The sequence below is a fragment of the Labrus bergylta genome, chromosome 19, assembly GCF_963930695.1.
Source record: "Labrus bergylta chromosome 19, fLabBer1.1, whole genome shotgun sequence".
Classification (NCBI taxonomy): domain Eukaryota; kingdom Metazoa; phylum Chordata; class Actinopteri; order Labriformes; family Labridae; genus Labrus; species Labrus bergylta.
In genome coordinates, this window is record NC_089213.1 from 8,393,338 (window position 1) to 8,415,557 (window position 22,220).

The following is a 22,220-nucleotide window of genomic DNA, read 5'->3' on the forward strand; positions in this document are numbered from 1 at the left end:
ATCATCCGTTTGGACACAACAACAAAAAGAACAATGAACTCCGCACAGATTGTGTGAACAGTATTTCCCCTGACATGAAATCTATACCAACCTACAGTCCAATCAATGAATCACCATTAATCATTCTGAGGCTCTTTGTCCAGCTAGCCTCTCCAGCACCATTTCTCTGTTTGGTACTCTACATCTGATTGAAGATCAATACTGTTCTGCTGCTGCTGCTGCTGCTGCTGTGTTGTACATGCAGACATGACACGGGGACAACCTGCCCATCTGTCTGCTCCTCTGACACACATTCAGCCACCACCAGGGTCCAATCAATACACTTAACCAAGACAGGAAGGTTCAACCGGTCACTTTGGATTGAAAGTGGATGCAAGTATTTCTTTCAGTGAAGTTTATTAAATAAAGGAAATTATGTAAGAAATAAAAAAAAAAAAACTATTTTCTATAATGAAACATCCCACCCATTGTCAGGACAGTTACCTGATATCACACACACTCAGATAAATAACGGGCATCCTGTTATATCCGGCACTGTGGTTGATATATCAAGCAGGACATAAACAATGCTACCTTGCTCATTAAACTCCTCACAGCACAGTTTTATCATCAGTCTGGTCCTGCTCGAGGTTTCTGCCTCTTAAAAGGACGTTTTTCCTCTCCACTGTAACTTTGCTAAATGTTGCTAATAGTGCTCATGATGGATTAGCATAGCGTCTTTGTAGATCAATCAATCATTATTTGTATAGCGCCGATTCATAAAAAGTGTTATCTTGAGACGCTTTTTTCACGTTCCTGTTGTCCACACTTCCTTGCCGCTGAAGTGGAGGTCGGAGCAGGTCGTCCATGAATGAGGACGGTGGTGGTTGTGGGGCGACACAGTCCGATGGTTGTGGTTGATGCATCAGGGTGGTAGAAGTGCCAGATCAGCTCGCTGAAGGTTGGGAGAGCTCCTTCTACTCTAGAGCCTGGCTTCTGTTGCCCGGACAAGGCCTCCTAGGCTTCGACACATCAGAACATAAACAGCGATGACTCTTCTTAGAAGACAATCAATAATAACGCTCTCGATATATCTTTCTGCCTTTAGATCGGCCGGGCCTGAGTAGCGTGGAGCGAATCGAGCGCTGCCAAGAGGAGTTCCTGCTCGCCTTTGAACATTACATCAACTACCGCAAACACAAAGTGGCGCATTTCTGGCCCAAGCTGCTAATGAAGGTGACGGACCTGCGGATGATCGGCGCCTGCCACGCCAGCCGATTCCTCCATATGAAAGTGGAGTGTCCCACCGAGCTATTCCCTCCTCTCTTCCTGGAGGTCTTCGAGGACTGACCAATGGATTTTAAGCGTATGTGTGTTTGCGTGCATGTATGTGTGTGAATGTGTTGTGTGCACATGCGTCAGCGCCCCTGGAGCCCTGGTGGTCTCAGGGTCGGAACCAGCAGAAGGCCCGTCACAAATGAACTTTCTATTAGCACTACTGAGTGTCACTTCATTCCATAGTTTAGGAGTAGCTCTCTGGTCTAGTTTTGTATGGAACCATTCCTTACAGTGCGGGTACATGTGAATAGCATTTTGTTCTTTTTGTTTGTTTTGTTGTTGATATTGTTGTGGATATAACCTCTCACCTCGGATTTTACTCTAGGTTTTTTTTTGTGTGTGTCGATGATTGTACAGTTGGCATAATGGTGGTTTTATCGACACGTGTTCATTCAGTAGAAACCATGCAGATGTTCTATTTTCCTTCCAATATGTTGAAAGACTCAAACTGGCTGCTCACTTGATGCACAAAACAAAGACATTGTTAGCTATTCCGTTAGCATTCTCCTCCCACCTGCTCGACTATATCTGCTCCATTTGTTGGTTGATATTAACTACCATCCATCCGGTGCGTCTGAACCGCTCGGTTTCTCACCATATTTACATTAGCAGCATCACTCATAGCTTGCTGAGCCTGTGTGAGTCTCTGGGTTACCACACAAAACAAGTTGTAAGGCTGCGTTCCGGACTAAAATCTTAATTTTAGCAACACGACAGCAACGCAAAGCGCAACTCTGAGTCGTCAAACATGAACTTCTCTGAGGTCTTGTTACTGGACGTCACATCTACAAAGTAACAAAGAAATGATGACACTACACGATAATGATGATTAACTCAATTGTAATCTGAAAACAAAACATTCATCAGTGACCATAATTCTGTCCGGTTCTTCTCTTTGTTGTTGCTTAAAGTTCTGTTAGAATGAAATTCGACAGTATTCGCTGGTGCACTTTGACAGCACATTGGGGCCATGGCAGAAGAAAAACAACCCTTCAAATGAATCAATTTAATTGGGATAATACTTAGTTAAAGGAAGAGTGTACCACTTTTTGATCCAGTAGATGTCGCCCTTGAGCACCAGCATGAAACTAAAACAAACTGCTGTTTGGCCACACCTCCGCTATTCTGAAGCCTCCGCTCTCCTCCAGCGGCACACCTCCAACCCCCGTCCACTCGCGCTTACACAATGGAGCCATCAATTAGTACGCACCATAATTAAGCACCGTTAAGCTAAAGCGGCGGACAAAATTGTCCTTCGCTCGAGCTGCAATCACCTGTGTTCTGCATTGTTGTGTTAGCATGCTAATGTTAGCACACTTTGGTTAACTCTTGGCTTCATATTGCACATAAATTGCTACAGAATGACCGTGATCTAAAAACAATTAGATGACATCCAAACAAGCAGTGAGCATGTTCTTCTTCTTTTCTCTAGTCCTTGACAACTGTACAGCCAGCGGGACTCTCACTTCTCCCTCATTGTAGACGGTCATGACTCAGAAAGACATTTACACAGGATTTACTTCATTTCTGCTTTATTTATGTGCAAAATGTTGCACATTCTTCCTTTAAACTTATATTTCTTAGTCCATACGGTAAAATACTTGTTGTTCTTGACGAGAGCATCTACCAAATGAATGTGAAGAAAGTTTTTCTGACCCCGCTGTCAGAACTTTTCTCTGTCTTGAAGAAAAAAACATCTACTAATTCAGAAGTATATTACGTTTTCATAGCGTAGTTTTTTTTAAGTTTAAATAATTTGTCACACTAATAAGCTAAATTCATAACCTCACTGTGACATATCACAAAGGCAGGAAGAAATCGAGAGAAGAACGTGAAATTTCAAGCTAATGGTTTGTTTCCAAAGGGCTTCCTCGTGGAGATGAACTCAAATTTGAGACAAAAAGGCAAATATCATATTTAATGAAGTGTTGATGCTTGTCACATGTGTGACATTAAGCATATTTTTTAACAGAGAGTTTCTACCCAGACTCTGAAATAAAGGGCAAAACTGCATACGCAACAAATTATATATAGTTGATTGGCTAAAAAGTGATTGGCATTTTACAAGCAAAAATATAATCCTCTTGATTTGTTCTGCTTTCCTTGTCTTACGGGTAATTACATAGCCTGTATTTCTTATTTGAAGGGTTGGTAGGTTATTTGACGACATCCTTATCTTTAAGTGTCCCTTTTACAGACAAACATTAAAAAGAAATTAAGAAAAACATCTGCAGATCAATCCAATATTATTGTAAAGCTTGTGGTTTGGGTTATGATTCAGTCTATTGTGATTCATCGTCAGGTTTAAAAAAGGTGATATATTGTCATATACCAGTCCAATGGTACAGATATATTTCTCTGAAAGAACAAACAATACGCATGAAAGTTAAGTTCACTGATATCACAGGAACATCCAACACCATATCACTACTCTGTTGGTTAATTTAAACAAGGAAGTCTATTTACATGTGTTTCATATTAAATATGAATAGTGTTAGTGAGAATCAGTACAGTATTACAAAACATAATATTGAGATATATTGTGTGTAGAAACATCTAACGACCCTTATAATGTAAGTCAGGTGTTGCAAATTTGACTCCTTCCATGGTCCTAATGTTCTGTCTTATAAAAGTTCTTGTGGTCTTTTCTTTAAAATTGGACTGCTGGGGGGGAGAGTTGTTAAATTTTTATTTGCTGAGGATTTAGGATTTCTGACATTCAAAGGAACGCAGCAGTAGCATCACAGTGAGCTTGTTCATCATTCCCAGAGAGCGGACAGGACTAACTAAAAGCACATAATGACACTGATGTCAGGACAAGACAATCATGTAGTACTCGTGTGTTGTGAAACAATGCCACGTGCTGTGCCAAAACCAAGTGAATGATGCCCTCCTTATCGTATCCCTGCCGGGCGGTCATAGCGATACCAACACTTGACTGATTTACGCTAGTTAGTGCATGCAGCTCTCGACAGAGTCATCCCTCTGTCTCGTGCTCTTGTCCGTGTTGGCAGCTCCTACATCAGTTCTAAATGTCATCTTGGACATGTGGCCTCCCTCACTCGTCCAACACATGATGATTTTAACCTTCTTTTTTTCCCCTGTTTGTTATCATCTCCCTGAAAAAAAAAACATGAGTCTGGATGTTGAAACAGTGACGTCATGGTGCTACGGTGGGTTTTGGAAAACGGCAGATTGAACTGTAATGTAAAGTTACACGCAGGAGAAGAACATGATCTGTTGTGTAACAGCCCACCACCCTCTTATGATGGCATGCATATACACTAACACACAAACATGCACATACACAGTGCATACCTGTACACATACTGTACACATGCAGAGGTATGCATGTGTACTGGATCAGATATGGGTCAGACCCCACCACTGTGACCAACTGGTGGGATTTGGAGGCCAAGTGTTGGCCAGTCCAAAAAAAAAAGAAAAAAACAGTATGATTTATCATCAGCGAGGTACACTGAGGAAGCTGGTGAGATTGTGAAAACGTAGCGCTCTCTCCTTTCTTTTATTTTAGCCGGTATGTTCTCTCTTTTTTTGTTGTTGTTCTGAAAGCCTCTCTATGGTATTGTCGTTTGCAATGTGACAGACATTTGCTTTGTATATCTCGCTTTTTCAAGCTTCACACTACTCCTCGGAAAAAAAAAAAACTGCTTGTGTTTTATTTCTTTCTCTTTTTTTTTTTTTTTCTGTGAAGTGATGCCTTTTTATCAAAGCAATATACTTGCTGCAGTGTTTGAATGACCCGGACCTCACACACACACCTCGCAAAACTGTACAGACTCAAAATAAATGCACAGACAATCAGAGGGAGAGAGATGGATAAAGGGGGATGGGGGCGGATGGCACCCAGGCTCAAGACAGGGCCGGCGGACACGTATAGGGCTGGACTGTGCTGAGCCAGAGCCATTTGGAAAAGTAACATTGGCTATGTTTACATGTACTCCTGTTGTCCTGTCGAGGCCATAGTGTTCATTTGTTTGCAGATACCCTGCCTGGTTCCATTATAAATCCAGATGACAGAGTAGTCCTGGTAGAAAACTGCACAAATTAAAATGATGCCCCATTATCTAGTACCTGTCTGCATTTCTGTATGAAACATAAATGTCCCCAAAAAATATGGCAGTAACAAATTGGTAAAATAAAAATATGTGACCTCATTATCCCCACCAGGTGTTGGCTGCACAAACATGCGAGTATTTGACTGATTTATAAAGTCTTGGATTTCCTCTTAGACTTATCTTAAGGCCACTTCGAACCAAAACGTATCAGGAACTAAACTCAGGAACTTACTAAGGACCTTAAAAAGTCCCCTTGGCGCATTTGCGTTTCCCACTGCATCCGTAGAAACCGTGACGATCAGACCAGCAAATTTCACAGGCATGACTGACCTTTAAGAGGGTAATGAGAGGACAGCGGCTTCACATGGTTGTCTTTTGTAACTGCATGACTGTTATAGGCTTCTGAACCATAAATATCTCACAACAACAATCTCACTCTTACCTCTTTTTAAAAACTTTATGGACTTTTAGACTAGTCTCAGGAATTTGGCTGCGTAACATCGTTTAAATGTCTGCAATATTAAATAGAAATGCTAACGCTATGCTAAGGTCGGTTATTCTATAGCGAGAACTATCGCTTGCTTGCAGTCTGCTTGAAATCTGTCTGGAGGTTTGTAACCAAAATATTTCAGACCATTACTACATATACTACCTCAGGAGCAGGGCGCACACTGTGGCCCAGGGAACCAACATAGTAACAACTGTCCTAAGGTCGATATGCAAGTCAAGTTCCAGAGTTCCTGTAAATATTTCTGGCGTCCTGCAGAGAGAAAAATTACAAAGTGAGAGTTGAGATGCACAAATAAAAATGGAGTCATTTAAAAACTGCATGAATGTTTTTTTTTTTTTTGGGACGAAGTTGGTTAAGGTGTTAAAAAACAGAATTAGAGCAGCTCAAGGGGAGTCAAATCTATCTCCAAACTTGTACACATAAGTCAAAGGTTCTCCATCCTCTTAGGTTTCATTCATTCATTTATTTCAACTTAAATCCTCAGAAAACACATTGAAAGAGAACCCTCATTTACACCAGGCGTTTTCAGGCAGCAGGAACTTTTTTTATATAGTTCTGGGAACTTTTAGAACCCTTCCCCCTTTTTTATTGATTCTGCACCGCAGGGACTATGAACTAGTTTAGCTCCTATAACCCAGTTTAGAGGAACCTTTTTAGCCCTCGCTTCAGAGTTGGTACCATGGTGTCGAGAACGAGGGGAAAAAAAGTCCCCATGGTGTGTAGTTCTCAGGGAACTCCCCAGTGGATAGTTCCTCTTCAAAAAGTCACCAGAACTGTTTGGTCCGAAAACATCTTATGGTGCCGAGGTACAGACAACGATAGAGCTGGTACACATTTAAATAAAATCATCTAAGAGGGCACATAAGAGGAGAAAGTTTATCTTAGGAAGAGGAAAAGGTAATAATTTACAATATACCACATTAACACCATTAAAACAATACAAATGGTAAAGGATAATTAAAATATTACAAAGAAAGATCAACTTCCTAAACTTGGAGTTGTCTTAGCGGTCTCAATGTGGACAGTTTAAAGTGTTTTTGTATTTGGGGCATACTGAATGTCCCAAATGTCTACTTAAATGTCCAGCAAATCTTGATTGAAAACCTAAACATTTATCTTCTATAAGTATTTTTATTTCTTAACTAGAGCAATGCTAACTTTACATGTAAACAAGGATGATGAGAGAAGTAAGAGAACTTTTTCAATTCCATACGATCTGCGCCAAGGACTTACTTTTATCCCCATGATTGGTGGTGTGAATCAAATATTGGATCACAACAGCAAGTGGAAAACCAGAAGTAGGGGAAAGCTAATCGTTAGCTTCAGTATGTTCAAGCTATTATAGGGCAATCCAAGCTTTTCATGGGAACAACTCAAACATGTATCCCTGTTGGCCGCATTAACTCTGCGTTATCATTAGTGGTTTACCACCAACCCACCACTAGTTCAACTAACACGATTTATTTTTGTTTTTTACTCCACTCCTTTTTCATCACATCATGGTTTGTGGAATATTTTCATCCATCTACTCCAATAAACTTGCAGCGAGGATTTCTCAGTGGAACAACTCAGACTTTCTGTTTATCATCAGGCAGTTTAAAATGAAAAAGATAAGATTAAAAAAACCTATGTCAAAGGTTGTTGTGATGAGATGGTTTTTCTGGACTTAAGAGCTCTGACACCTTTGTGGCTTTTAGATAAGTCTAAGTCGTATTCAGAATCTGCTTGTGCAGCCAGCCCAGGGTTTCAAAAAACAGTATGAGTCACATCTCCTACAGCCACAATTCTTTAGATGTTTTGGCGTTGCATTGAAAGCATTTCATATAAAGTTCAAGGCCTTGCTAGTCTCTTCAAGCATGATAAAGAACTTACAGCATCTAGTGCAGCTGTCATGCTCCCACTTAAGATAAGTTAAATGTGGTTTGTTTTTTTAAGAAATTGCTCAACTAGGACGTGCACAACCAAAACTTTACCTAACCATTTATAAAGTGTCAAAAAAGTGTCATAAATCAGTTATAGTTGGGGCATTTAGTAGCAGTATTTCAAAACATTTTAAAATAACACTGACAAGTTACGGCCTTCACAGTTTGACTTAGCTAACATGCTAGTAAAGCTAAACCTTTGTACACACCCGCGGACTTGGAGCTAGTATTATCACAGCGCTTTGTTTCTGGTGACCTGCTGAATGTACGTTTATTATTTACTCTCCTACAATCTTCAGTTTGGCTTTAAACAATAGCAAATAGCATTTTACCTGCTTCTCTGCAGTATGTTCTTCATTATGCTAAGCAGCTAGCCGCTAACTTTGTCTGACTGACACCGATAGGCCTATGTTCTGGAGGGAAAATAGTTGATTTACCCGAAGTTTTGGTTTTTGGCTGAAAACTGCCAAATGACGAGGGAGCTGATGGAAAATGTCAAGGCAGGACCCAAACCCCAAAAAGTTATAACAAAAAAATTCTGACGACTCCCTGTGAGTTAATTACTGAAAGAAGAATCCTTCAGGTGTAGAAAGAGACAAATTGTGATATGATAATAATGCCCCCTTTCTGTGTTTAAGTCAGCTTGGATTTCAAACTAGTGTTTTAGAATTGGTTGTGTATTTTGTGCCTACACATGAAAACCTTCAGACATTCTGCTGGCATTAAATGTACATCCAGAAAGGCCGTAGGGGTGAGTGCCAAAGATGATGGGTAAGTCAAACAGTGACAGTAAATGTACCCAGGGGATTGATGGTAAAGACCATAAATTAAAAGTCAAGATTTTATTCCTGGCCTTTTTTTTTTAATGCCTTTAGTTGTATAGGACAGTGCATAGAGCAAGACATTTGGAAAAGGGGTTGAGGATGGCATGCAGGAATGGAGTCGCAGCTCAGATTTGAACCTGGGCCGTCCACTTGGAGGACGATAGCTTCTGTATAGCGACTTGACTGCTATGCCATCTGTGCCCCAAAGTCAAGTATTTTTTTGCTGAAAGAGGTCATCTTACATTTGTAATGTGACTTTACCTAAACCATTATTTTATTTCCACCATTCAAAGTGTTTTTGGTGACTATATTTACCCAAATTTTGACCATCTTTACTGATATCAAGGCGCAAACTCTGACGACTCTGAGATGTTCAGGAAAAGACCGCGGTTTGGCCAATGTTGACTCAGCAATTTTAACATCTGGTTTAAAATAGAACACGTGCAGACAAGTGCATTTCTGCAGAAAGAGCTAAAGGCAACCAAGAAGATAAGGCTGACATATTAACAGGCACAAAATATAGTTCCAATTAGAAAGCAGTGGTCTGAAATTTGAACTGATTGAGACGAAGAAAAGGGAGTAATGTGTCCATGTACACAATTCTCTATATTATAGACTTGGGGCTCTCACCTGAACTATTGCGATAAGATAAAGATATTGCGATAGTTAGATAAAATGAATAATGAGTGAGGCATAATCCCCAAAATAAGAACAAAATCTGAAAGTTATTTTCAACAAACCCTTTTTGTATTTGATGAAACAAATGTTTGTGGTGTTGTAGGGTTTGTGTAAAGTGGAGTTAACAGTCGTAATGTGTCAAACTTTTGCGTCACACACCATAATTACTTGAATTTTCATATGCACAGATCTGTCGTTGCATGTAAACATAGTCAATGCTGACTGCTGGTTCAGGATGTTTTTCCTGAAGAGGTGCCAGTTCACTGTTTTCTCTCTCGCGGGTTGTTACTCTTAAGGTTACTCAGTTACAAAACCAATAACAAGAGTTGCACCATAGAAAAGCTATTTTAACGTATAAAGGAAAAAGGATGTATATTTTCAGACTGCAGATTTTTTTTACGGATGTTATGAGCATAAATATGAACATATTGTTTTGCATAGCGTTGGAAAAAAAAATACCAATCTTGCTCTCAAATCCATTTCCACATCTTCGCAAAAGAATTAAGAGCAAGAAGTTGTGAAAAAAAACACTTAAATAATGTATAATTTTAACAATGAATAAAAAAAATAAATCAATGGTTACTGTAGCTGGAGCTCACTGTCTGTACAAAGCAGCACAGCTACACAGGAACACATTTCATGACAACTTCTCGGTCAAAGTGTAACCAGTATCAGAAGAAGTCGTTCACCATGGACACCGATTTCTCTCCCTGTGTGTTTGAGTGTCTTCTTGTTCAACTCATCTGTTCAACACTTACTGGAAAACCGTCATGGAGAGAAAGGGAGATTAAGTGTGCTTAGGTGTTTAGGAGGAGTAAATCTGTGGCAGCAGGAAAACAGAAGATGACAACATTTCTGTTTTCCAAATCTGCCGTCTTGCACTCGGCTCTTTACTGGAACGCTTGTCCAGTAATCATTGTCCAGGTGTGGACGGTGCTTATGACATGAGTGAGGAGGGAAACTCAAGAGGAAATGATTTTGATGCTCACGATTGACGATGATGATTGCAGCTAATGTGAATTGGCTCTTGAGAATAAAGATGGTTTTGAGAGAATTTGGCTCTGGAGTTTTATTTTTGGGGCAGTTAAATCATCTGTACATTTTCTTACCTGTTTGCGATTGACACTGATGTATTTATTTCTTCTTCTGTGACATCAACAGCGGCTTTCTGTCCTATTCTGGTGAACAAAGTATCTCAGCAGGCAACTTCTTTGGATCTAGCGCAAATGTCCACTTGGACTTCAGGTTAAAATGAGGTGATGCCTGCGAGCTAATTCAGCCAGTCAACTCAAGCTGCACTTATTTTACACTTGACATGCGGCATTATCTACAATCTCCTGACAACGCCTCCTTCCAATTAGCTGTCTATTTAAGCTGCAAGATTTCCGCTCTCTCCCTCTGCTCTTTCATCGCCAGCTCTGACCTGCACCAGTAGCACGCTCTTGCTCACTCCACCACCACCCGAGCATCCACCTGTAGACTCCAACTGCAGGGTTTAAGATATCATCCCATTATTTTTCTCAAATCTCTGCATGTAAATTAAAAACTGTGAGGAGCGAGTAGGTCGGAGCCAAACACGAACTATGTTTGAAAACTATGAATGGAAGCTGGCGCGCTCACTGTGTGTCGGGGGATGTTGAGTAATACAAGGTGCGCAGTAGTCGGGACAAATAGCAGACAAAACAACAGTGGACCAGCTTACCTCCGTTTGGTAGTGGAGTTGTCTCTGAAGCGGTTACAGGCACACTTGTGTAGGAGAGGTTAAGGTGGAAAGGTAAGAAAAAAGAGAGGAAAAACGACAATCTATGTTCTACTGCAATACATATTTTCAATGATACAAACGTGATTTGTCTGACTGAACTGATTAAAATTGGGAGTCAAAGATCACATACACTGATACATCTCCATATAACAGTCATGGCCATAACTCAAGGATCCCTAAACTTATTATTACACAATTTCACTTAAATGTCTATTTAGAATAAAATGACGAAGCAGGTCTGTCACTCACCACTTAACCTTAAAAAGGTATTTACATTCTTTTAGGAACACCTGGAGGTGATTTCTTCAACATAGCGCACATCCACCTGAAACCCCCGGATGAAACGTCATGATTCTAGTGGTCAGGGTCGCTGTGACCTAATCTCCATCACCCCATTTCATGAATGCGAGGGAATAGAGGGAACTATATTCCATCTGGGATTTTAACATGGCCATCAAATACAACCACAGGGCAATAGCTCTATTTTTACGGCGTTGAATCAAGTCAAGATTTTTGCTCAATTCCATACAAATTAGTTTTCTTTAATATTAGGTTGATGTCATTATTTGTATTTGTTTATTTGAATATCAAAGCCTTTTTTGGCCTCCATGCTTTTCAAAATGTTCCCATAAAGCATTTGGTTCTGTCAAAAAGAGCCGACAAACACTAGGATGGAGTTCTGCATCTTTGAACAGTTTTAAAATTCTATGTAGCCTGAAAGTCAAAAAGAATCAAATTACATTTTGAGTTAGAGGCCATAAAGAGGCTACAATAAATCAATATAATAATTAAACATAATGTAAAGCCTTTCTTAATCTGTGCCTGCTTCGTCTTTAAAGATCTAAAATCACTTCTGATTTGGTTTTTCGGAGTGAACACAAGGCAGCTGCAGGGAGAGTCAGTGAGTGGACAGAGAGGAAGAGCTGCCTGACCGCCACCTGCTGGTGAGATTGACAAACTACAACAGTCAAAATGCTGAGCTCTGATTTCTAAGACGTTCACATACAAACGTACTTCTTCATGAATCTTGTTATTATACCTGAAGTTTCAATACCTGAAGTTTCAATCAATTTCTATTTAAGTTTCGGGACGTCAAAGTTTTTCTTTGTAACTGAACCTGTCAAATATTAATTTTCAATATTTATAAATGCTCTTATGCTGTTATAATATTTACAGTCTATGGTTATGACACAGCTCTTTTTCAACAAAGAAACAGAAATACAAGAGCTACTGTTTTTTTTCTTCTATTTTATAAACTAACCAGACGTGGAAAACAATAATAACGTGTTGATATAATAATAATACAGTCTGTACATACAATGTGGTTTAAAGTGTGAGTAAACAGCCATGTGGTGGCGCTATTGCCTCCATTAAACACCAAAATAAATTCAGCACTTCCCCACATTTCCTTAAAACATAGATTCATATTTACGTCTCTTGAATAGTTTTCAAAGTTTCCTTATAAATGGAAAGACAAATAACATGTTTTATTTTGTCACTTCTCTGGATCCAGGCAGAGGAAAAATGGAAATAAAATAAAATGTAGATTAATACTGGGTTATTATTCTGAATTTATTCATGATTTCATTCCTATATTGTCCTATACAGTAAAACCATCTGTAGTTTTACTGTTTTAACGTTTCGGTATTAGACCTTCATCAGGCTGAAAAAAAAAGGCCACTTTTTGCCTGATGAAGGTCTAACACCGAAACGCTCCCAATAAATGTATGTTCGCAATTTAGACAGTGTGCGGGAGTTTATCTTCAAGTTTTTGATGGACACCTTGCTCTCCTACACACCTGTCTTGTAAAGTGGATGTGCGGAGGTTTTTTTTCCTTCTCTGTTTTGATTTTATGAAAAATAAGCGCCATTCTTATTAAGGCGCGTAGCTCACCTGAGTGACAGGTAAACCCGCCTCCGGCTCTCAGCCTATCATATCCAGCAAGGCACCGCCCATCGATGGGACTCCCACGCCCCCTGCAGGAACAGATGAGTTACATCACTCAGGCTTCATCTTATAATATTTACATCCTGTTCATACAACCACAGAGGGTAAACTTAATTTGGCTTCACTATGAAAACCAGAAAGTCAATAACCAACTCACACCATGAAACTGCATTTATAAAATTTATTTATATAGATATATTCATCTATACAATTATGTATGTATGATAGTATGTATACTCTATATATATATATATAGAAATCTATGCATACTGCAATCCTTTCACAGAGAAGAACAGAACCATTTGTCAACAGCGTTAACACAATGACAGAAGCTCTGGATATTCAAAAGACCAGACTTTCTGAATTCACCAACAAAGAACAAACCAAAAAAAAGATGGTGGCAAAATAAGAAAAAAAAAAAGATCTCAACACCAGCTAGTCAGCGGACGCCACATCTTTAAATTACAATCACTTCAGTGATATTACAATCATATTCTTAACACTCCTACCTATTCAGTTAATCTACGCTCAACTAAAGCCTGTACAGTTTGTGGAAAAGAAACGATTTTTCAAGCAGATGGGCGAGCTGCTGCTGGTGACTGAGATGTTCACCTTTTTTTTTTTTTTTCTACAAGAAACATCAGGGAAGTGTAACTTTATGACGTCCATAATTATTTTGCGTCCCTAAGTTGTTCAAATTAAAGAGTCTGATGGCTTAACTGGCAAGCTCAGCAGCTTTACTTCCACACTCATTGTCGTCTGCTTTCAATTTTAATATTTTTTATTCTATAGACAATTCTACATAATCAGTCATTTCGAGTCCAGGGGTCTTTTTAAGATTTCAACTTCTCCTGCCGCCTTTTGACATCAGCACCTATTCATATTAATGTGTGCCAGAAGAGCACACTCACCTCTAAGCTAAACAGTTCAAATCATAGAAGCAGTCACATATTGCACTATGAATGCAAAAATACCAGCCTACACTATACAGAAAAGTGCTTCTAACATTTGTATACTTGCAAACAAACAGTATGCTACACACAAACACAAGAAACATATACATCAATCAGTGTGTCTGTATGTACGCATTACCATCACACAGGCTGTTACGCCCTACAGTACAGTACAAGAACATTTTATGGTCTTCCTCCCACTTTTAATGTCAGGTTTCCAGCTTTCAAAGCATCATGGGAGAAGTGGAGAGGTGCAGGTTTGGTTGGGATGGGAGGGTGTGGCCCTCCAGGGCCATTACAGTTTGTGTCAGGTCAAGTAGTACAGGAGACTTCAGGAATGGACCTTGAAGGCGAGCAGCTGCTCCGAGTGCATGTTGTTGAGCGAGCGCAGGTCAGGCAGCTTTAGCAGCAGCTTGGTGAAGATGGCCGACTCGTTGGGGTGGTTCTTGGTGATGAGGCTGCGCAGGGCGCGGATCAGCGTCTCCTGCAGGGCCTCCACAGAGTTCACGTTCTCGATGCCAGAACGATCTGGAAGAACAGAGAGTAAATGTAAGCATCACGGCGCCATGATGTCACACATGTAACAATCTGAGCATTTAAGGTGCAAAAACAAGAACTTTCAGAGGACATCATTTGATCCGGTGCATTTGCTTCAAAGTATTGTGTTGTGAATGAATCATACAATATAAAAAAAAAAAAAAAGGATGAAAAGCTAAATTCAAACCAACCTGCAGAGACCAGAACCACAGCTGTGAAGAGGCTCATCTCCTCCTCGCTGAGGCCCAGGTTGAGGAGCTTCTCACTGAAGTCCAACATGGAGTTAAGGAGGTCTCCGGCCCCCATGGCCTTCAGAGTATCCACACTGTATTTCTTTCCACCCAGAAAGGTAACAGTGCGGTCCTTCAAATCAAAGAGAGAAGCAAAGCGAACCACCAACACCTGCAGAACAATCAGTGCTCTGTCAGTTAAGTGCAACTCTTCTGAACAACATCAGCTTTCAGTGAAAACTGGGAGAAATCTGCCGCGCAGGACAGAGAGATAGGGTGTACCTCAAAGGTGCCAGCCTTCAGCAGGCTGACCTGGTCCGGCTGGGACAGGTCTCTGAAGCCGGGGATCTTCTTGGCAAACTCCACCACCTCCCTGACAGCAGGGGTGAAGCTGTGGGAGAACTCCTCCCACACCTCGTGGCCGGACTTGTGAGGGTTCACTTGAGCAGATGTGTTCATTGGACAAAGCTGAGGACACCACAGAGGAGAAAAAAACAATATATTATAATAAACTGTATTAAAAAAATGTATTGTTAATGATCCACAGAAAATGTTTTTAAAATAGAATATTATCCCTCTCTATGAAAAAGTACAAAGAATTTAAAACAGCTTGTATTGTGAACTTTTTCCTCACTGTGTCCAAAAGGTAAGCGCATGTTGGATGCGGTGCTTTGCTGCCCCCATGTGGCCAGAAAGATTATCTATATGATATGTGTCTGAAAGGTGTTGTATCATACCAGGTACATCCTGTTGCCTCCTCTCCACTGAGGCCCACTGAAGGCTCCGTTGGCAGGGCCGTCTGCGGGTGGAGCTCTGAAGGCGCCGTGGGTGTAGGCTGGGCAGTGGCTGGAGGCAGCGGCTCTGGACAGCCTGAAGGGGCAGTGGTTGGTGTTGTCCTCCTGGCGCTGGAGGCCCTGGCTAGCTGAGGATTCCGGTGCTGAAACGGTGACCATGTTGTTTTGGTGGTTCTTCCAGGAGTCCCGCAGCTCCACTGTCTGGCTGTTGGCGGTGTTTTGGGCGGTGCCATTGTTCAGAGGGCCAGAGGGGGTCGCGGCCTCAGCTGTCAGGCCACTCTGCTCCTGGTTGTACATAAAGGTCTCCTGATGGGCCCTGGTCACTGAGCCGATCACCTCCTCCTCCCCGCTGTCCGACGAGCTGGTGGATGCAGAGCTGGGGCTGGTGTCCATGGCGACGGTAGGCTCAGGGTCAGAGCTGGAGTCTGGTTGGCTGGATGGAGAACAGGAGTGGCCGGTGCCTGTGTCCCCTGAGGTAGGTTCAGCGCTGTTGGCCGTCAGTGCTTTGCTAATAGAGAGGGTCTGACTGCTGTTGAGCTGGTTGTTGTTCATCATGTTGTTCATGGCGCTCTGCATCTCCAGCAGCATGCGCTGTTTCTCGCGTTTAGGGATCCGGCCAAAGCGCACAGCTTAAAAGAGAAGATTTTAAAAAAAATTTAAAAAAAACTTAGTTTTGTAGTGTGCAATACGCTGTTTTCCATTTATTCTTCAATAACAAAATACTGAATACTGTTTTTTATGCTGCATGACCGACTGCCTTTGCGGATAAATACAACGGACTCTCACTCTGTGTGATTTTTTCTTTTACATTGTTATACTAAGTATCTGACAACTTTTCATAAAGAATCCCTCCAGTCAAGGTCATGTTTTTGTTTTAAACAGCAGCCTTCTTCAAATCTACACTGACGAAAGCAGACCTTTTAACTGACATGCTGTGGCACTTATTGTCCATGGACAACTTTGCATTTATTATGCTCTGTCATTTCATACATTTTTATTTGTATGTAAAAAGAGGGCTTCCTGATAAAAGTCTAAATCAGAGACTGAAAACAACTTCTACAGATACTTACAGTCTCTGGACATCCCGACCATCAGGCATTTCTTGAAGCGACACTGCTGGCAGCGGTTCCTGTTGATCCTCATGATAGGGCAGCTCTCATTCTTAAGGCACTTCTTATACTGGATGTTTTGCTGGATGCTCCTCCTAAAGAAGCCCTGTGTGTCAAAAACACAAATCACAAATTATTCAAATAAAGCTCCTCATATTAATACTGCAATGTGGGTTTACTCATACAAGTGTGTGTTCCTGATGTGTGCACCCCACAGCTAACTAGGCCATGCAGCAATGTGAGGTGTAAGAGGCAGCTAATATTAACATGGGGAGCATGAACTAGTTTCAGCGAGTCTCTGCATGAAGTTGTACAGATGGCTCGGCTGGCGGTGACCCACTTCAACTTATGTCCAAAGTCACGGAGTGAAACTGATTCTGATGCAGTGTGGTGTGTGTGTGTGAGTGTGTGTGCTTATTTATATAACCAACAGAGGACTTTTGCAACATCAGACAGCCACAAAAAGGGGACGGCCAAGCCACCAGTAGACATTTTCGAGGTCCCTTGTTGGTCATGCCTCGTGTGACCTTCATCACCTTTAGATTTGTTATAGTGACTAAATTATTCTGGTAACATTTAAGTTATGCAAGGTCAATTACAAATTTGGATAACAAATTTGGAATAATGTAACAGTTCAAAAATAGCATCAGTGTTATCGTTTTCATTCATTAACCAGAGGTACACGTTTATATACAGGTGCAGCCTGATAGAGGTATGTATGTAAGTGCTTGTGTGAGTCTAAGGAAAGGGGGAAGGGGGTGGTAGTTGTTTCAGAGAGCTGTCCTTACCTTGCATCCCTCGCAGGCATGGACACCGTAGTGGAAACCAGACGCCACATCACCACAAACTTTACACAGCAGCACCAGGCCGTTGATTTCTGAGAAGGTACACACACACAAAAAAATAAAAAATCAGAACACAAATAACAAGCCCATCATTTTGGGTTTGCAGGACTTGAACAATGAAGTTCAACACACCATTGTAGTGGCTTCAAAGATATTTTGTGTGTGTGTGTGTGTGTGTGTGTGTGTGTGTGGGTGGGGAGGGGGGCCTTTTGCCTTCATTTATATGGGACAGTGGCGCAGGAAATCTGGCAAGAGATTGAGATTGACGTACAGGGAAGGAGTGGCAGGTCAGACTTGAACCCAGGCCACCCACTTTTGACTATTGCCTCTGTACATGGGTTGTAACCTAACCGCTGGGCCATCAGCACCCGACAAATAGATAATTCTTCTGTTCTAACTGTTCACCTCTCTAGTAAATCGCCATCTTGTGGAAACGCAGTGTTGTGAGATTTAGGGGATTTTTTTGTTGTTGTAGTGGGGTAAAACAACCAGTACCAGGCTAATACAAGGACACTGGTTAGGGTATTAAATGCATGGGATCCCAGTATTTGATTCATTGTTTCACAACTACCAATGCCTATTTAAATCTAAAAAGAAAGGACGGGTAAGACTAACACAGGCAGCATTTCAAAACACAAAGCAATGCGACCATCTTACTTGTGATGCCACATTTTGTGCCGGTGGAGCGTCCACTTTTTTGAGTCCCTGGAAGATTGGGGCCGCCAGTTGGGAGTGCAGGGTCAGCCAGCTGTCCCTGCTGGTGGCGGCCGGGCGAGGAGCTGTGAGACGGCGAGGATGACTGGTAGCTGCCATTGGAGGAGTCGCTGTGACACGACTCCGGGCTAGAGCCCGAGCTGGACGAGCTGATGTAGGCTATTACGCCTCCTAGTGGTCCAAGGGCAAAGAGAGAGAGACAATATGCCATGATGAAAAGGACTGAAGCAACAAACCCAACACAGAGCAGAAGTATCTTTCTGGGTGAAATCTAAACCAGGTGTATTTTACTTCAATGATGGACAGAATAAAGGAAAAGTTTTTAAGATTTTTATTTATTTATTAATCCGCCTTGCTTTTGTTGCTATGATCATTTGGCATAACATTTCCCTTTAAGACTACCAGGCCTTTCATATCTTACATAATTATTACATAATGTTCAAGTTTCAGTAGATGGCGTTTCTTTCTCCTCGTCTGCTCTGTAATCTGTGCGCATGCCTGCTCCTCCCTGCTATGTCTCTTTCCTCGTATGAATGATGTGGCTGTAACCATCAGCAAGTCGGGGCAGTTTTACTGTAGAAACCAACAAGCTTAGCATAAAGAGGCAGGACATACAGTCGCCTCAGCCAGTAGGAATCGAGCAGACGGCTGAGACACTTTTTCCCCCCTCAACATAGGCTGACCTGATTTCTTCCTCTTGCCATTCTAAATTCTTAGGTAACAAGTATTGCATAATGGCAAGCTATGCTGGGTGTGTGTAGTAGGCAGTCTGGCCCCTCCCTGCAGCCATTCACACATACTGGACCTGAACAAACATCTAGTGCCAAACTACTTCCAACACTGGTTGATTTTATTTCAACTAGCCGAGCTCGTAATGATGCAACTGATTTATTACATCTCAGAAAGGCATTTCTTGTATCGGATTTTCTGCAGGAAATGCCACAGGATGCATGTAAAGGTTGCCTTCAGCCACCAGTTGTCACCCTATTGAAGTCCAGCTTCAACCACATTCATTGACTTGAAAGATTTCTCAGACAACAGGGATGTGTGTAATAAACACCATCTGCAACACTGGAAAAATAGGGTGTCGCTTTTGAAGACACCTGAAACATTGTTTAGAGAAAAGGCGGATAAACAGAGAAACACAACTTGAATCTTCTTATAAGCTGTTGTCGGAATAACCCCACAAAGTGTTGACATGTAAAAATGAAATCATTTGAACAAGGCCTCCTGCAAAACTGTATACAGTCAAGGGTGATGCATTCACGCTCCATGGGAAATGTCAAACCCTACCATACTACAAAACAATTTGGCTGTGTGTCATTTGGTTACGCAACAAGTGTGTTGATAAAGTAACATGCTTAAAAATATATATTATTAATAAATTTTAAATGGAAATGTGTCAGTTCAGTGCATTTTTTAAATGTTATTTTAGTCACTTGACTAACGCTGTATTCAGAAAAAGGACACTAAGTCTTTCTGGAAGCACTATTCAAGCAAAGCGCCTTCAAATGTTACATCATAAAAGACAAAAGTTAATATTGCCTTCTCCGACGGGTCCTGAACGCACCATAACTTCAGGCGCTTTTAAAACCCCGCCCCCACACGGACCGTGCATGTTCTTTTTCCCCGGCAAAACTGGGTCACCGCGAGCTGCCTCACGTGTATCACCACCGAGAACCCACGCCATCTCGACGGGAGGAATTATGCAATGGCGACGTCACGACCGCAGCTCGACCAATCAGCGGCGACGCACGGGGGAGCGTAAACACACGGGCACATGGCTAGCCACTCGGTCCATGTGAGAGGAGGCGACTGCAGTGCTGGTCGAGCCAATGTACATGGGTAACAACAACAGCCCCTGGTCCTCCTAACCCAGTTTAATTAACACACCTCTACACGCTTCAATCTTTCACATTTGAGACTTTAACTAATGAAGAAGGCTTTTAAAAAAAAAACTCAGTGCCCTTATTGTTCTACTTTCACAAAACGCTTTTTCATTGAAACTGATTGCTGAACACAGAACTAAGCCCATTGAAACAAGCAACACCTGAGTTAAGGTGAAAGCACACTTACCAGCCTTTGTGGACTCCATATCCTGCGAGTTTTTTGGGGGTTTTCCTCCTCCTGTGCTACCTCAGTGCTGAATCCGTGTTTCTGTTTTAGTGCTCAGCAACTACAAAGTCGCTGATTGACAACAAAAGACCGAAAGGCACAACTCGTCCTGTTTTCAATGTTTCAACCAAACTACAGGTAGATTGAAAAAAGACCAAACACCATTCAAAGATGAGACAATCAGAGGAAAAAAAGAAAAAGGTGCCGCCTGCGATGAGAGCGCTCCGCCAGAGGTTTGGTGGACTGGTGGGTGTTTTTTCAGTGTGTCTGTTTCGAGGAGCGGTGCTCAACCATGTGACCCAGTTTGTCGGCTCCTCCTCCCCTGCAGCTCTCTTGCACTGCTGCCAATGTAACCCACTGACATACTTTTTCACCAATCAAAGTGAACAAAGACAGTTGTGTCCAAAAATAATAATAAATAAATTAAAAGACGAGTGCGTGGCACAAGTAAGGTTTGATTTATAGACAGACCTCGATACAAAGTTGTTCCTGTGCCTTTTATTTCAATAAAACAAAAAAGAAAAGTGGAAAAACTGTCGGAGCCAAAAAAAAAAAAAAAGATTCCGGGTATTTTTAAACACGGAAAAAGTTTCTTCTAAATTGTCTTCACATACTTTCTGGATATATTTCTTCTCTTTTGGTCTTTGGTCCTTATTATTTTGTATTATTATATTATTATTATTATTTATTTGTATTTCTTACGGAGCCCCTGAAGTCCCAAAAAGCAAAAAATAAAATAAAAAATCTTCGTGCGCACAAAATAAGTAGGCTGTTTTATTCCGAACACGACTTCTTTTTCTTTTTGGGACTTCAGGAGCTCCGTAATTTCTCTCTTTCTACCCTTGTTATTTATTTGTCTTTCCTCATGATCGTTATTATTACTTTTATGTTCTCTCCTGTGGCCAAGTGCTGAGAACTATTTATATATATTATTTGAATTGATATAAGTTTATTTAATCCATCCATCAAACAAAAAGTACAAACTTTAAATCTCACATTTTGAATGAAAAGGACCAGAAATAAGAATAATCTTATATTATCTGCAACTCTTGTAAAAAGCGCAAAAAGTTTTGTTTGCTTAAAAAAAAGTCTGGCAATTCACCGGGTTCATCAAATGTTATTGTAATGTCCATGTCAATAAAAATGTATCTAATTTAAATTGTACTTTTTTTATATTGATTTTTTTATTTTTTTATTTATACACCCTAAAAAATAATGATCTCAGTCTTTGAAGGAGGAGGACCGTAGCCAGGATTTTAGAAACACTAAAAGTATTCCCCACTATAACTCATTTAAAAAAAGATTTGTTGACTTATTTACTGAAATAAGTCAACAAATCTTTTTTTAAATGCTTCCCAACTTGATTTCTTCTGTAGACGTTAAAGGGGAAGTGGGCGGGGCTTATAGCTTCGGTTTGGGATCAGGCCGCATGTGTGGTTGTTTTACTCATTTAGCTGTAACATTCAACTTCACAGTATATTCAGCGAAACTTTAAATAATGAACATCATTAGAAGATCATTTCAAAATGATGTCAAATAAAAAATTTTAAAAAAAGAGTCTGATTATGCTGTTGAATAAAAAACGACATGTCTTTAGTTTGGTGCCGCATTAACTCTTTTTTCGCCCACCTCAGTCTAATGTACCTTAGATTCACACATAGACAATGGTTTTCCATAATAAGCCTACAGCATTTATCAAACATGTCCTTTTTTTTTAACTTGTCATTTAATCATATCAAGCGTTTTAGAGTAAGCCTCGATTGAGAGATGAAGAGCATTCATGGAAGTTTTTATTTCAGTATCCATGTTTTAAAGTAGACTCTTGTGTTTGATGAGGTTGGTTTGGATGTCTCAAGGTCTGGCCTTATTTAGACTATGTGGT

The 22,220-nt window shown here is 40.8% G+C and overlaps 2 protein-coding genes across 7 annotated transcripts in view; one reads left to right on the forward strand and one right to left on the reverse strand.

Moving 5' to 3' along the window:
• Positions 1–10,385, forward strand: part of thrb (thyroid hormone receptor beta) — a 123,462-nt gene extending 113,077 nt beyond the window's left edge. For all 6 annotated transcript variants that reach the window (XM_020638629.3, XM_020638631.3, XM_020638630.3 and 3 more), the window contains one exon: positions 1,088–10,385. In XM_020638629.3, the coding sequence (XP_020494285.1) occupies positions 1,088–1,329 (242 nt within the window). In that variant the 3' untranslated portion in view covers positions 1,330–10,385. The remainder of the gene's footprint in view (positions 1–1,087) is intronic.
• Positions 10,386–13,208: 2,823 nt separating this feature from the next.
• On the reverse strand, positions 13,209–20,608 carry nr1d2b (nuclear receptor subfamily 1, group D, member 2b). The gene is made up of 8 exons (XM_020638628.3): positions 20,300–20,608; positions 18,167–18,394; positions 17,453–17,541; positions 16,626–16,770; positions 15,499–16,184; positions 15,044–15,229; positions 14,723–14,933; positions 13,209–14,522 (listed from the first exon to the last, which is right to left on the reverse strand). The coding sequence occupies exons 1-8, from the start codon at positions 20,316–20,318 to the stop codon at positions 14,326–14,328; spliced, it is 1,761 nt and encodes a 586-aa protein (XP_020494284.1). The 5' UTR covers positions 20,319–20,608; the 3' UTR covers positions 13,209–14,325.
• Positions 20,609–22,220: the final 1,612 nt, after the last annotated feature.